The 16,675-nt window shown below is 46.6% G+C and overlaps 2 protein-coding genes across 2 annotated transcripts; one reads left to right on the top strand and one right to left on the bottom strand.

The window, feature by feature from the left end:
• Positions 1-4,703: 4,703 nt before the first annotated feature.
• On the bottom strand, positions 4,704-14,667 carry LOC147973548 (uncharacterized). The gene is made up of 3 exons (XM_087524716.1): positions 14,584-14,667; positions 5,662-5,808; positions 4,704-5,177 (listed from the first exon to the last, which is right to left on the bottom strand). The coding sequence occupies exons 1-3, from the start codon at positions 14,665-14,667 to the stop codon at positions 4,704-4,706; spliced, it is 705 nt and encodes a 234-aa protein (XP_087380842.1).
• A 287-nt stretch (positions 14,668-14,954) lies between these two features.
• LOC147973547 (uncharacterized) lies at positions 14,955-16,373 on the top strand. The gene has a single exon (XM_087524715.1). It carries the CDS (start codon positions 14,955-14,957, stop codon positions 16,371-16,373), a length of 1,419 nt encoding a protein of 472 aa, XP_087380841.1.
• The last annotated feature ends 302 nt before the right edge of the window (positions 16,374-16,675 follow it).

The following is a 16,675-nucleotide window of genomic DNA, read 5'->3' as shown; positions in this document are numbered from 1 at the left end:
TCGGACACAAAATACTTGTTACTTTTTTGTATGACGTAGACAAACTTATTCCAGCATAAGCCGCGTCCCCATTAGCGTGCAGGACCAAATACTAACTTTGGAAGGAAATAAAGGGTAACCATTCCATGCCCATCAATGTCTATAGCACTTAATAGTTCCACCATATACGTGTACCAAGTTGTTTCTATATATAGCATCCATCCAACAATTCAAGGATTCAATTGTGACGATTACGGCTCCCGAACGTTGGTCCTTAGGGCACATGCACGAAGACTTTCCGGCTGTCATTGACAAGGTCAAGCCAGCTCCGGTGTGAGAGCGGCGACGGCGGTGCGTCGGCGGCTCGTTCCGGTGGCGGCAATGATTGTTCGGTTGTTCATGCGCCTTGATGTAATTTTTATTATGTTTGGGGTGCTTTGCACTTCCGATGAATCTTTATAATAGATCTGATTTTTCGCAAAAAAAAACAAGTGTTGAAGTTTCCTTTGTGCAAAGCCTAGCATTCTTTTTTTTTTCAATTTTGCCAGGTCATCTTATACATGACTTGTACTATGATCTTTATGATATAAATGAGACATGTATTACCCTGCAAAGAAAATTGTTGAAGTTGCAATCATCTATACATGGAGAAGTACACCAAGCGCACCCAAACAATAGAGTTCCTTCTCATATGGTTTGCTATCAATGCATAATGTAAGTGGTACATATGCAACACCTTCTTTCGGTGCTTTTGTTCGATTGATTGTTTAATTATAAGTAATATCAAAGTTAATTACATGAACCCTAGTGAACATATTACTTTGAATGTATAAGAGACAATAATAATATGTTTTTACTTTGCAATTGTTGTAGGCAAATTTCTTACGACCCTTCCCTCTGGTAGTCTGATGCGAGGAATTGGTAGGATGACTCATTGATTGAATTTTTAAATCACTAGTTAAGGGCCTCTTTGATTCATAGGATTGCAAAAACACAGGAATAGGAAAAGCGTAGGATTGAAATGACATGTCCATTGGATCCCTGTAGGATTTGAGTTTGTTTGAGCGTGTCACGGGAAAAACAAAGAATTTCTTCCAAGAAGTTGGAGTGGATGTTAGAATTCCTGTAAAATGTAGTACAAATGAATCCTTAAGAAAAAAATCCTACAGGATTCAATCCTACGAATCAAACGATCAGCGTAGGAAAAGTTCCTAAGGATTCTAATCCTTCAAAGATCCTATGAAAATCTTTTGAATCAAAGAGACCCTAAAAGTCCGTGGTTGCTACGGGCTCATACCATAATCACATAGGCATGCAGCATAACATCATGGAGTAAAATAAAATGACAGATTTTTACAATCTCACAAAGAAGAAAGTTTCTTAATTCATACTTTACAATGTTTCATCTTGTTAATAATTTCCCTTTGAGTTTTGAAAATGCCAGCAAAGTTTCGAGCAGCTGAAACTCCTAGTGGCAAAAACGAGTAGTTAAGCATGCACCTAACAGAGCGGTGGCATTTTCGAGCAGTTGAAACTCCTGATGGCAAAAATGAGTAGTGAGTAAATGATAAAAACCCAGTAAGTTAAGGAATCAATCCATTCGGATGAAATGCTACCTTTGGAAAGGAATAAAGGGTAATCAATCCATTGACGCGGAGGGCCAAATACTAACTTTGGAATGAAATAAAGGGAAATCATATCCATGCCGATCAATATCTATAGCACTTAATAGCTCCTCATATGTGCACCAAGCTGTCGCTATATATATGCTAGCATCCGGCCATTAGTTTCAACCAAAACCAGCCTTCGAACAAGTGTTGAAGCCGTAGTCATCTATACATGGAGAAGTGCATGAAGCGCGCCCAAGCAATATTGTTCCTTCTTGTATGCTTTGCTATCCATGCGCAATGTAAGTGGCACAGACGCAACACCTTCTTCTCGTGTTTTTGTTTGATTCATTGCTTAATTATAAATAGTCTCGAACTTGATTACAAACATGATACAATTTAATCATACGGTTATATGTTAACAGTATGTTTTTTTTGAGGAAATTTCTTGACATTTTCATAGGTAGAGGAATAGGCGTGCAAGATTATGGATACCAAGGGTGCACCTCCAAGGGTAAAATACGCACAGGGTGCTATACCTGTTTACCCCTCGAGGTGTGCTATTCGACATTGGCCGACTGCAAAGCCCACTGCACACGACCTCCGGTCACAATCACCTCCCTGGTAGTTCCTCATTAGCTTGAAGAATGTACTGGATATGTGTTATGTGCTGCTGAAAAAAGAACCATGAACGAATAAGAGACAATAATATTATGTTCTTTTTTTACTTCGCAATTGTTGTAGGCAACTTTCTTGGGAACCCTTCCCTCCGGTAGTCTGATGCGAGAGATTTGTAGGATGTCTCGTTGATTGTTTCTTGGGAGTTCAATCCATCAGTGATCATTTCCATATATAACTCACAATCCCCTCTCCAACCTCTTCATCAATTCTCCGCTGCCAATGCACGATCAAGCACGACGAATTGCTAGCCCCGTGCGATAACTGATCTTTTTGGAGGTGGTGTTGCTCCAATAATCATCCTCACGTCCTATGCATTTGTCGCCACTGGGTCAACCAAATTCAGATTTATGTATTTGTAAAGGTTTCCAAAGCTTTGTAAATGGGAGGAGGCATGAAGCAACGCGCTGGTAGCCTAGGAGGAATACAATACACAAAAGAGAGCAAGGACTAGTGAGCAGAAAAATTGTTACAACGCTCACATGGCTTAATGCTCTCCCTAGACCTTTCCACAAAAAAAAGAAAAAAAAAGAGGCTAGACATCTACGAAATTGAATACTGAGCCAAAACAAAAATAAAAGGATATTATCTGACAACATAATAAAACAAATAAAGGGCGGCAAATAGGGTTTCCTAGTTTTCCTTGCCTATGTGAATATTAACCTATCCTTCACAGAGAGACCTCGAAAGACATTTGGTGTGTGGATAAGTAGATTAAGTATATTTGTATGTGTATTTGGCACAGAGTTTTGGCGTTATAGGTCACCGTACGGAATAAAGGTGTCATATATCTGTCCATCTCTATCCTGGTGCGGTTTGCCGCTATCACCATGGGGAGAAAGTAGTAACGGTGTATGGTGCATTGACTGCTTTTAATGTAGGTGCTATTTTTGTTTCCAATACATCAGATTGCTTAACATTTTAGCGTGTTGCAGTGAACAACTCACGTGGCTCTTCAAAACTAGAATATTGCACATTTGTGTTTAATGGTTTCTTCATTGGAGCCATTGATCAGGAATTCTTAACTCTTACAGTCCTATTTTGTTCAGTCTTTTTATCTGTTATCCTATAAGCAAAGTCAGTCAATAATGTTTTGTCATTTCAAAAAAATAGCTAAATATATACAAAAAGAGTATTGTGGATTTTGTGCACTTCAATTGGTTTACACCATATATTTTATCTCATTTGGAACCACTTCAAAGGGTATGAAAAAAAATTAAGTCTACTAAACACGAAAGTATGCTTACAAAATTTCGTGCAAAAACATGGTCAGATATGCCATGTATATTTTGGCAAAAAAATGATATACCATAACATACAAATGACAAAATGGTACAGTCCACCAGGGTTCAAGTCCTGGTGCTTGCATTAATTTTGGATTTATTTCAGGATTTACGGCGATACGCGTTTAATGGGAAGAGACATTTCCGTCGACCACGAGGCGCCTACGGTGACTTTGTAATATCTCAAGATAATATGACGACTCAGTCTTTCGGAGGTGCTCTTACGAGTAAGGTGTGCGTGTGTGCGTTCATAGGGATGTGTGTATGCACGTATATATGGGCGTTTGCATATGTGTTCAAAACGAAATGGTACAGTCCAAGTAGTCCATAACCACCCCCATTCACACGCGAGGCCAAATACTAACTTTAGAAAGAAATAAAGGGCAATCAATTCATTCACGCGTAGGGGCCAAATACTAACATTGGAAAGAAATAATGGGTGATTAATCCATGCTAATAATACCCCAATCAATCTTTATAGCACTTAATAGCTCCTCCATATATCATATATGTGCACCAAGCTGTCGCTATATATATATGCGGCCATTAGTTTCAACCAAAATCAGCCTGCCAACAATCGCTGAAACCGTACTCGTCTATCTATACATGGAGAAGTGCACGATGCGCGTCCAGGCAATATTGTTCCTTCTCGTATGCTTTGCTATCTATTCACAATGTAAGTGGCACAGACGCAGCACCTTCTTCTCTTGTTTATGTAATAATTCGGTTATTTTCTTAATTATAGGTAGTCTGATTACCTGAACCCTGGTGACGCAACGACTAATATACTGTGTAATCATATAGTTATATGGTAATAGTAGTATATAATTCTTGGCATTTCCACAGGCAGAGGAATAGAGGACCATCCAATCCACCACAAGTGCATCGGGAGTGGAGGATGCTATACCTGTACAAGTTCCATTGATCTGTGTTATCGGACGTTGGAAATTTGCAAAGCACACTGCAACCCACCCGCAGCCGAAATCACCTCCTCTGCAGTTCCTCACTAGCTAGCTTGAAGAATGTATTGGGTGTGCGTTTTCTGTTGAAAAAGGAACTATGAATGAATAAGAGTACTACTATGTTTTTACTTGGTTCCTGTTCTGGGTAAATTTCTCGGGAACTCTTGCCTCCGGTAGTCTGATGATAGAAATTTTTAGGACGTCTCGTCGATCGTTTCTTGGGAGCTCAATCCATCAGTGATTATTTTCATATATAACTTACCATCCTTAGTGATCAACTCATCAATATGGTTCTGCAAGTTCTTCCTCTCTTCAGCTAGCTTGAGCTTCATGTTTCTAATAACATTTGCTTGAGTAGCTGCTAGGTTCTTAACCATGTCACACTTCTCCTGAAGCTTGTTGGTTTCAAGATCTTTCCTTTCTACCTCTAACCTCTTTTCCTGAGCATCCAAAAGTCCATTCACATCTTCAACCAACTTCTCATAGCTCTCCTGTAGCTTCTTCTTCTCTTGTGTCAAGTCATGAACAGCAAATGAATGCAAAAGATTTTCCTCAGTCCTGTCTCTCCTACTTTGTTCATACATAAACCATAACTTGGCTAATGCATTCTCAAGGGTGTTGGGCCAAGCTGGATCAATCCATTCAACTAATCCACAGTTTCTACCTTCCTGAACAAAATCAGAATTAATATAAACAAAAACATTAGAATGCTTCCAAGCAACACTATTTAATTACTATCCTCAAATTCAGAGCTTGAGCTTGATAGCTAAAGAGAGGACTACTTAAACATGCCCTCATGCTACTTAAACAATGTTGTCCTGCTATAAAGTAAACAGAATCAATCAAATGACCTAACATGTCATACTAAACAAGTTGCATCCTCTGTCCTGCTCCAGTAACCCATGCATATTCTGTCTTAAATTATTAATAGCATGCTACACTAAACAAAGTGACCTAACTTAACAATGTTGCCAGACCAAGGGGAAAAGATGCTGCCAGAGTAAGCAATTGCTTCTGATCCACTTTCCTAACTAAACAATACAACAAAACTTAACACTAAACTGCAATGCCTGCCTCCACAGTACAGATCCAGAGAAAACAAAGGCAGAGCACAAACAAAGGCAGATCCAGAGAAAACAAATCACAATATACCTTCTCAGCATAGCAAAGAAACCTCCTGCCAGTGTGGATTCCTTCGAAAGCAACACGCCTTTCTGTGGCCTTCCCATGTTCATTACAGAGAACAAGCAACTCCGTTTCAGGTCCCTCGAAATCGGAGTCTTCAGTGGTAGCAGGGATCTGTAGTGCATAGGAATACCAGAGATTTGATCCACATGTCAGCAAACAAGCTCATTCAAGAAATCCCTCTGTCGGTGTCAAAACCGGCGGATCTCGGGTAGGGGGTCCCGAACTGTGCGTCTAGACCGGATGGTAACAGGAGGCAAGGGACACGAAGTTTTACCCAGGTTTGGGCCCTCTTGATGGAGGTAAAACCCTACGTCCTGCTTGATTAATATTGATGACATAGGTAGTACAAGAGTAGATCTACCACGAGATCGGAGAGGCTAAACCCTAGAAGCTAGCCTATGGTATGATTGTTGTTCTGTATGTTGTCCTACGGACTAAAACCCTCCGGTTTATATAGACACCGGAGAGGGTTAGGGTTACACAAAGTCGGTTACAATGGTAGGAGATCTACATATCCGTATCGCCAAGCTTGCCTTCCACGCCAAGGAAAGTCCCTTCCGGACACGGGACGAAGTCTTCAATCTTGTATCTTCATAGTCCAGGAGTCCGGCTGAAGGTATAGTCCGGCCATCCGAACACCCCCTAATCCAGGACTCCCTCAGTAGCCCCTGAACCAGGCTTCAATGACGACGAGTCCGGCGCGCAGATTGTCTTCGGCATTGCAAGGCGGGTTCCTCCTCCAAGTACTTCATATAAGATTTTGAACACAAAGATAGTGTCCGGCTCTGCAAAATAAGTTTCCACATATTGCCATAGAGAGAATAATATTTACACAAATCTAATCTGCTGACGTATTCCGTAGTGTGACACACCACGGCCAAGCCTTTATTCGAATCGTTTTATTATCCCACCTCAGCGCGTCATGCGAGGCGGTTTCCTTGGCACGTCTTGTTAAAGCAGAGATCGTGTCCCCTTATTCCGGGATTCTCATCAATACGGGCGTGGGTAACCCAACCGCTTCTAGGACTCCTAGACTATAGGCAAGTCCAAACGGCCACGGAGAGGACGCTTGATATTCACCCTCTTTATAAAGGGACAAGGCTTTTATTTTTTCCCTCCCGTGCTCAATCGAATCCTTCCCCCACCTCAAGCTCAAACACCCAAAGTTCAGATCAGGTGCTCCGAACCTTCAATCATGTCCGGATTTAGCCTTCAAGGCCGATGGATGCCTTCCTCCGTCACAGAAGAAGACATCAAAAAGTTGAGGGAGGCCAGATATCTGACCGCCGAGGTTTTGCATCGGCTGCCTGCCCGAGGGCAGGCCGTCCCCTCCCCCGAACCCAACGAGAACGTCGTGTTCGTCTCCCACTTCCTCCGAGGTCTAGGCCTTGCTCTGGATCCTTTCGTCAGGGGTTTGATGTTTTATTACGGGCTAGATTTCCATGATCTAGCTCCGGACTCCTTTCTTCATATCACGACATTTATTGTCGTGTGTGAGGCCTTCCTCCGGGTTACCCCTCACTTTGGCCTGTGGATCAAGACCTTTGAAGTAAAGCCGAAGATGATCAAGGGGCAACATGCAGCGTGTGGAGGTGCCTCAATATGCAAGATGACGGGAGCTCCATGGCCCAAAGGTTCCATTCCAGAGGTGTCTGAATTGTGGCAACAGGAGTGGTTCTACATCACGGCTCCTAGAAGTGCCAAGTGGGCGGCCACCCCTGTTTTCCGCTCGGGCCCTCCACCACAACTGATGTCATGGATCAGCAGAGGTCTGAGCTGGGGTCCAGCCAAGGACGTGCCTATACTGCAAAGCCGCATTCGAGATCTCTTCAATGGAGATTTTAGTTTGGTTGCGGTAATACAAGTTATGCTGGTTCGTCAAGTCCAGCCTTGCAAACGCCGACCCCTTCGCTTGTGGGAGTTCAATCCCGAGGGACCGCGTGTCATTCAAAATTTCCTCGGCCTGACGCACGAGGAGATGTACAAGTCATTGTTCGGACCTCAGGTAGAGTGTCCGAAAATCACCGAGGACGTGGGCCTGAGCAGTAGCCGCGCCGCCGAACAGGTAAGGAATCTTCTGGCCGAACATACTATCTCTCATTTGTTACGAAGTTATTTCTGAGAGTTCGCTTTTTGACCAAGATTGGCTAACAAAGGTGAAGTTGATTCGGTGTTCGGCCTCCCTCCCTGAGGGTTTGGACAATCCGGTATTGGAAAAGATGCTCCAGGTCGCACCTTGCCCGGAGCTCTTGAAGGAAGATACTGGGGAGGATAATACGGGCGGACGCGGGCCCCAACGCTGCCCATTCTAACTGAGGGAGCGAGCGTCTCCATAAAGGAAGACGACCGGAGGAGAAAAAGGACTGCGCCCGGGGATTCGGAAGCCGAAGCTTCCAAACGGGAGAAGAAGTCTCCCACAGAGGGTCCTACGTTGGGGGTGCTTTTGCCGCACAGAGTCCGCGGGGGGATCAATTCTCCAGCGAGTCGTAAGTGACCCTAGATACTTTAATAGTACAGGTATGCCATCTTTTTCTTCTGAAAAAATAACCACCGCATATATCTTTGCAGTTCGGGCCTTAGCCCCTCCCAAATGAGCTCGTCTTCGGGGGATCTTCTTCCAGAGATGATGGAGAGTGAAACGCCTCCTCCGGACTCCTCTGCTCCGGAAGAGGGCGACCCCGAAGTGTCGTCGCGGAGGGCCTCTCCGAGTCCGGTGAGGCCAGAAGATAATCCTATTGACCCCCGAAGCTCCCAGTGTCCGGCTCCCGAAGAGAGCGGACAAAAGAGTCCGGCACCGTCTGGTGTGCGATCGGATGTTCTGAGGGAGTTGGTGGGGCGAGTGGCCATCTCGGATGAACACCGTGTGCTGATGAATACGGTGATGGAGAGAATCTCGTCCGCCGAAAGCGGATTGCATGAAGCTTTTATGAGTCTACTGGCAGGCTTTGAGGTACGTAAAGTAATGTATGATAGTCCTGCACATGCTAGGTGTGCCCTGTGTAGATAGTAGCCCCTGAGACTCTGGTTGTCTTCGGAAACGACGACGAATAGAGGATCATATTCCCAGGTAATAACCATACTGCATCTATGTGCAGGTGATGGAAGCTCCGGTGGCTGGCCGGACTAGCGAGTTTGCCCATTTAAAACGGCAGTTGGATGCGGCAGACGCCGACATCGAGCTTGTTAACAAAAACTTGATGAGGCACAGGGTAAGTGTCATTATCTGGTAAACGCCACATAGTAAGAGCAGTATGATGCCAGTATCTTTAATATGTTGTGACTGCAGATGGAGCTGCCAATGTTGAAGCCTTGCGGGCAGAACTTGCCCGAGCCAAGGAACAAGCGAGGTTTGGTAATGCGGCTGTTTTGAAGGCGGCCGAAGAGTTGAAAGCCGAGAAGGTCGTGCATGGCGAGAGCCGGGATAAGATGGCCAAGATGGCCACAGAATTAAAAGCCGCCGCCGACCGTTGCCGGGTTCTTGAAAAGGAAAACCTAGCGAAGGCATCGGACCTTGAGAAGGCTGCTGCGACAGGAAAAGACATCCGCTCTGCTATGAGGGCGAAGAAGGAGGAGCTGCGGGAAGCCGGGGATATTGTAGCTGGGAAATCCTTTATGTTGCGGAGGAAGTTCGGAGATCCACGGTATGCCTCTCTGGATCGGCTGTGGAGTTCGGAGGATGTGTATATGGATTTGGCGGCGAGCCCTGCCGATGCGGCCAAGTACTTCCAGGGTCAGACGGACCGTGAAGTGGACCAGCTGTTTTGGACACAATTCCATTCTCCCGAGCGTCCGCTTTCATTGACTGACCAATTAGCCAAATGGGCCGAACTGAATAGGTTGTCCGGACTCGCCATGAGGTCTGTTGTGGATCAGCTATGGCCGGAAAGGCCAAAACCGAACAGCTATTTCAGCTTGGTGCAGCAGTTCCTTGACGTGGTGCCGCGCATTAATGCGATGAAGAGGTCGGCGTGCATAGAGGGCTCACGGATGGCCTTTGCCCGTGTTAAAGCATACTGGGCGGAGATGGATGCTACCACTGTTGCAGCACGGGATTCGGCCATAGGTCGAATGGCTGCTGAGCACTACTTTGAAGAAGTTCTTGAGGGTGCTCGTTTGATAGAGACCCAGTGCTCAAAAAATATTATGTTTGAGTGAAATGTAATCTCATTGTAAGCGAAATGCTTTTATAAATTTTTATAAGGCTATTTTTATACTTTTGCCTGAAAGTAATATGATGCCTCCTGGGCGGCCGTTTATGTATACATGTGTATAACCTGAAAGATTGCAGCCGTCGGCTTCAACCCCCATGCATATAATGCAAAGGTGCTCGCAAAAAACACGCGTTCACACTTAACCCAATGTCTTGGTCCTATTAAGGAGGTGATAGCGGAGCGAGCGAGGCAACCGGACTATAATGCTTTAGCACTTTCACTTAGCCATAGGAGTTTGACAGTGGGGCTACTAGATAGCCCCTGGTGGCTCCGCACTCTCCCGATCCCGGGGTGCGTACATGCCTGGCCGGAAAACGGCCCTTCGTTAAGGCAGAGGAATTCTAACATTTCAACAGGTCATCGAGTGGTTGACCAGTCTCACGCTATATCATGACAGTCAGTTTTCGACTTTCTCTACTGAGGTGCTCGTTCGGATGAACCAGGGCACAATCGCAGTAGTTCTCCTGGTGCTACCTTAGCCGGTAAAGCGGAATGTAAGGCACCAAAACACAGGAGCCGGGCAAACCCAACATTTGACCAAAGACAATGATTCGGAGCTGATGCATATAGGGCCAAACTCGCGACGCCGAACACTCCCTAAGGTATTCGGTCTTTGTGGTATAAACCGGGCCTAAATAATGGCCTTTGTAAGAAGCCCCTTGTGTCCAGGTACGTGCATTGTTCTGGCGTGGCCACATGCCAAGACGTCAGCATCCTTCTCAACGGTGGATATGTATCAACAGGAGACAGTAAAAAAGGTTTACGCAGGGTCTTAATCTAAAAAGAATCCTTGGAGCGGGTCCCTGTTGCACGTCTGCGTCTGTGTCTCCGTTGTGCCGTATCCTGGACGGGTGTAGCACGATGATCGTCTGTAAAAGAGAGGAATTTAGGTGAAAAAATTGTCGTGCAAAAAGATAGTTTTTAAAGAAACCACGTATAATTCAAGATGAGAAGAAAGTGTCACTTGTCTGCGCGCGTTGAGCCCCTTGTATTGAAAAATAGGGGTGTGACCATTTATTCAGTATAAATAGCGGCGACGGACTTGATTAGTTGTGTCTGAGGTCTTGACGACCTATTTGGATGCTTTCGCTGGTCCAGGCGCCTTTAGTGTGTGGCTGCCAAGGCAGCCGCACTCCCTTCGACGCGCAGAGATCGCTTGATATTTCCGTTCACTGAAATGATGCCACGTGGACCGGGCATCTTGAGTGTGAGGGAGGCGTAGTGTGGTATTGCATTAAAGCGAGCGAAAGCTTCGCGTCCGAGAAGTGCGTGATGTGGAAGGTTAAATGCTCGCGAAGGAAGTTATCGGGGGAGCCGAATATAACTTGTAGTAGGAGGGAGCCCGTACAACGAGCCCCTAGACCTGGCGTTACTCCTTTAAAGGTAGTATTGCTATGGCGAATTTTTGTTGGGTCTAACCCCATCCCGTGGATTGTATACTGATATATTAGGTTTAGATTGCTGCCACCATCCATCAAGACTCGTGTGAAGTGATATCCGCCAATTACTGGGTCTAATACCAGGGCAGCCCATCCTACGCGTCGGATACTTGCTGAGTAATCGTGATGGTCGAAAGTGATCGGTTGAGACGACCAGTGGCAGGACTTCACGGTGACAAGCACTTGGGTATATTTTCCTGGGAGTGCCGCGTTGTTTTTTCCCTTAATCACGTGTAACATGTTTACTGTTTTGACTTCTGATGGAAATTTTTTTTGTTCCCCAGTGTCTTGCTTGGGAGGCTCGTCCTCGTCTTCACTTGGTGTATCCTCCCCCTTGTGTACGGCGTTGAGCTTGCCGGACTGCTTGAAGACCCAACATTCTCTGTGGGTATGATTAGCAGGTTTACCAGGGGTACTATGGATCTGACATACTTGGTCCAGAATTTTGTTGAGGCTGGACAGTTCATCCCTGGTGCCTTTATAGGGCAGCTTTTGACCTGGCTGAGAGCTTTTGAATCCGGCATTTACTATCGTGCCCTTCGTGCTGTCTTCTTTATTCTTGCGTTTGTTATTGCTGTTGCGTCGTGATTTCCCGTTTTCATCTCTAACTTCAGATGTACTCGGGTCGCTGGTGCTGCATCTGGCTAGCCAGCTGTCCTCACCCGTGCAAAAGCGGGTCATGAGGCTTGTTAATGTCGCCTTCGTTCTCGGCTTATTTTGGCCGAGGTGTCTGGCGAGCCATTCGTCACGGACGCTATGCTTAAAAGCTGCCAAGGCTTCGGCGTCCGGACAGTCGACAATCTGGTTCTTTCTAGTAAGAAACATGTTCCAAAGCTTTCGGGCTGACTCTCCGGGCTGTTGAGTTATATGACTCAAATCGTTCGCATCCGGAGGTCGGACATAAGTCCCTTGAAAGTTTGCCCGAAAGGCGTCTTCGAGCTCTTCCCAACTTCCAATGGAGCTTTCGGGGAGGCCTTTAAGCCAGTGACGAGATGGCCCTTTGAGCTTGAGGGGTAAGTACTTGATGGCGTGGAGATCATCTCCTCGAGCCATATGGATATGAAGGATGTAGTCCTCAATCCAAACCCCAGGGTCTGTTGTTCCGTCGTATATCTCTATGTTTATGGGTTTGAATCCCTCTGGAAATTCATGGTCCAGCACCTCATCGGTGAAACATAGGGGGTGTGCGGCACCCCTGTAGCTGGGTGTACCGCGTTGTTCGGATGTTTGTTGTGTTGCATTGTATGCTGGGGCGCGCTTGCGTGGTCCATAGATTGATCTTGTTGCGCCGTCCTTTGGGTGCGAGCCCTCGCATGGGTCGTGTGTTGTATTGTGAGTGGCGTTGTATGCCGCTCTGTGTTGGTAGAGGAGCCGTCTATCCGGCCAGGTGGCTACTTTGATATTTGGTTGTGGGGGGTCTGAGGCCTCCTCATCGAATTCAGGTAGCAGCTTCCGCTTTGGGTAGCTCTTGGAGGGGCGATTGTCGCTGTACCTCGCTGTTGTGTTGAGTATTTTACTCCATCTGATTTGGAGTGTGTCTTGCGCAACCTTGAGTCTTTGCTTCTGCTTTTTAAGACTCCTCGCGGTGGCAACAAGCCTTTTACGGGCATTCTGCTGCTCCGGGTGCCTGTCCGGCGTTATGTCATCCGGACCATTATCCTTGATAGAATTTGTTTGTTCGGTTTGATTATCCGGATTGCCGTTGTCCGGCAGCGGTTCGCCCTGCTCCAGCGCTGGATCTGTGTGATCGTTATTTCTGTCGAGGCGGGATTTGGGGCGGCGCTTGCGTCGCCGCTTTGACTGCTTCTCGAGGGAACAAGCCTTCGGTGCGTCCTTCCGCTCCTCGTCGTCATCTTTTGGTGCGTCCACCATGTATACGTCATATGACGAGGTGGCTTTCCAGGGCCCAATAGGCGCTGGTTCTTCATCGTCTCCTTCATCGGCGTCCATACCGTCGATGTCTTCGGAGTCGAAGTCGAGCATGTCGGTTAAATCGTTGACAGTGGCTACAAAGTGGGTGGTGGGTGGGCTTTAAATTTCTTCATCGTCTGTATCCCAACCTTGCTGACCGTAGTCTGGCCAGGGCTCTCCTGATAAAGAGAGAGACTTTAGTGTCTTCGGAATACCGCCGAAAGGCGAGTGCTGAAAGATGTCCGCGGCAGTAAACTCCATGATCGGCGCCCAATCGGATTCGATCGGCAGGGGCGCGGAGGGTTCGGAGTCCGGAGAGGAGTCCGGCTCCTTGGAGTCACGAGTCTTGCGGAGTGCGGGGCTGGTGTTCGGCTCGATCGCCGTTGGGATCGCAGCCCCCGAGGCGGCGTCCAACCACCCATCCTCGATCGGCGCAGTTGGCTCCGAATTAAGGGTTGAAGCCGATGCAGGTGCGGCCTCCAGGGCACTGTTCGGCGGCAGAGCTAGATCATGCTCGTCGTGACAGTGCGGCGCGCTCGGCAGTGGCTCGAATCCGTCGAAGATCAAGTCCCCGCGGATGTCGGCCGTGTAGTTTAAACTTCCAAATCTGACCTGACGGTCAGGGGCATAGCTTTCGATCTGCTCCAGATGGCCAAGTGAATTGGCACGCAGTGTGAAGCCACCGAAGACGAAGATCTGTCCGGGGAGGAAGGTCTCACCCTGGACTGCATCGCTATTGATGATCGTAGGAGCCATCAAGCCTAACGGCGACGACACAGAGGAACTCTCAATGAAAGCACCAATGTCGGTGTCAAAACCGGCGGATCTCGGGTAGGGGGTCCCGAACTGTGCGTCTAGGCCGGATGGTAACAGGAGGCAAGGGACACGAAGTTTTACCCAGGCTCGGGCTCTCTTGATGGAGGTAAAACCCTACGTCCTGCTTGATTAATATTGATGATATGGGTAGTACAAGAGTAGATCTACCACGAGATCGGAGAGGCTAAACCCTAGAAGCTAGCCTATGGTATGATTGTTGTTCTGTATGTTGTCCTACGGACTAAAACCCTCCGGTTTATATAGACACCGGAGAGGGTTAGGGTTACACAAAGTCGGTTACAATGGTAGGAGATCTACATATCCGTATCGCCAAGCTTGCCTTCCACGCCAAGGAAAGTCCCTTCCGGACACGGGACGAAGTCTTCAATCTTGTATCTTCATAGTCCAGGAGTCCGGCTGAAGGTATAGTCCGGCCATCCGGACACCCCCTAATCCAGGACTCCCTCACCCCCAAATCACAAACCCTAACCCTAAAAATCTGAACTTACCATAATTCTGCCGTAGTCAGAACCTGAGCTGACGTACTCCACGGTGTGCTCGCTGCTATCGGACCCATCGCTCCAGGACACCATTGCGACGCGGCGGCGGGTGCGGCGACCAAAGCAGAGGAGCAAGACAGAGGAGGAGTGAGCGAGAGAGCAGCGAGACAGAGTGGGGAGTGGGGAGTGGGGGCAGCACCGACCGGTCTTTTGACCGGTCCATCAAACCGAGGCATACGGCGCCGTCAAACGCCGTCTAACGGCTGTCGGGACGGCCGACGGTGCCACGTACGTAAAAAAAATGGCCCCACCTGTCATAAACAAGCTTAACTGACCCCGATCCGCCGATCAGTGCTTTCTGCATAAAGATTACGGAAGACATGGTGTTTTCTGAAGAAAAAAAATGTATTGTAGTAGTTTTCGCAAACCTTACCTTCAAAGTGGTGGTTTTGTACAATTTATTCAAAGAAATTGTGTTGGATATTAGTTCTAATCAGCTTGTTGGACCAATTCCAACACTACCAAAGAACCTAGTCTACTTGGACCTGTCTGGGAACAGTCTGTCGGGCACACTACCATTACATATTGGCACTCCAAAGCTACAAATACTCATGCTTTTCAAAAATTCCTTTTCTGGGACCATTCCATGCTCCCTGTTTGAGTTGCAGGAATTAAAGTTTGTAGACCTATCAGACAACCTACTAAATGGGACGATGCCCAATTGCCCTCGTGGACCCAAATTTTCAAGTATTACTATGCTTAACTTGAACAACAACAATCTTCCAGGAGAATTCCCAACCTTTCTTCAGAGGTGTAAAGAGCTAAAATTCCTTGATCTCGCATCCAATAAATTTACTGGGAGTTTACCAACACGGATTTGGTCAAAGATACCATCCTTAGCATTTCTGAGGCTGCGGTCAAACATGCTCACTGGTGGCATCCCTGATGAACTCACCAAGATGAAGGGGCTTCAATATTTAGACATTGCAAACAACAATATCTCAGGGAAGATACCACTATCACTTGGGAATCTCATAGCTATGGCTCATAGTCCCAATAAGCAAGGCGCACTTTTCAAAACTGTCAACTTTTTTGTGGTCGTCTCCATCTACAAGAACCCTCATGCTTATACCGATAGTCTATGGGTGGTCACAAAAGGCCAGCAACTAGAATACACAACAGGAATCGTGTACATGGTAAACATTGACTTTTCTTGCAATAATTTAACAGGGCAGATTCCTCATGAAATCGGCATACTCGTCGCATTGAAAAACTTGAACTTGTCTTGGAATCATCTCAGCAGCGCAATCCCTCAAACGATTGGTGAGCTACGGGCAGTGGAATCTTTGGATCTCTCACATAATGAGCTCTCTCGTGAAATCCCTATAACTTTAGCGGATCTAACATCACTGGCACACTTGAACCTGTCATACAACAATTTGACAGGAACCATACCATTTGGAAATCAGTTAAGAACTCTGGACGACCAGCCATCCATCTACATTGGTAACCCAGGTCTATGTGGTCCACCTGTCTCAAGGAACTGTTCACAAACTGAAACCACTACACCGGCTCCTGAAGACGAGCATGAGGGCATGAGCGACGCGTTGTCATTATACCTCGGTATTGGCACGGGGTTTGTAGCAGGTCTCTGGATTGTGTTCTGTGGCTTCTTGTTTAAGAGGAATTGGAGAATTCGTTGGTTCTTGTTCTCTGGCAGAGTGTATGATTGGGTTTATTTGCAAGTGGCACTGAGTTGGGCTTCACTGGCAAGAAATAAATCCGTAGAGGCTGGCTGAGATCATCGCTCGCTGGAACTTCTGTTCTTACATAGCATGAATCTGGGATCAGTATTAAGCCTTTTTTTTCCTATGTAATTCTGTTCTTTGGCATGTAAGTTATCATGAGAGAATGTTTCTGTTGTCATCTTATGAATGTATTTGAATTCAGACATGTGTTTGACTGTATGACCTAATTCCAGTATTAATAATAAATAGATGAAAGCTTGCTCTGGCTCGAACCTGCAGCGAACATTGGCATGTACAGTACTTACAGACCCGTGAGTTGTAGCGCGCCCAGGGGACCTTCAAAGTATGTTCTG

This window comes from Triticum urartu, chromosome 5A, assembly GCF_056163025.1.
Source record: "Triticum urartu cultivar PI428250 chromosome 5A, HENAU_Tu73, whole genome shotgun sequence".
Classification (NCBI taxonomy): domain Eukaryota; kingdom Viridiplantae; phylum Streptophyta; class Magnoliopsida; order Poales; family Poaceae; genus Triticum; species Triticum urartu.
This window is presented reverse-complemented; position numbering and strand designations above follow the sequence as displayed.

Bases quoted from the DNA above. Each gene is read 5' to 3' on its own strand.
- LOC147973547 (XM_087524715.1), top strand. From the start codon at position 14,955: ATGGTGTTTTCTGAAGAAAAAAAATGTATTGTAGTAGTTTTCGCAAAC.
- LOC147973548 (XM_087524716.1), bottom strand. From the start codon at position 14,667: ATGGTGTCCTGGAGCGATGGGTCCGATAGCAGCGAGCACACCGTGGAG. The intron at 5,809-14,583 runs GTAAGTTCAGAT...TATGCACTACAG, and splicing joins CTGACTACGGCAGAATTATG to ATCCCTGCTACCACTGAAGA. The intron at 5,178-5,661 runs GTATATTGTGAT...GATTTTGTTCAG, and splicing joins TTCTTTGCTATGCTGAGAAG to GAAGGTAGAAACTGTGGATT.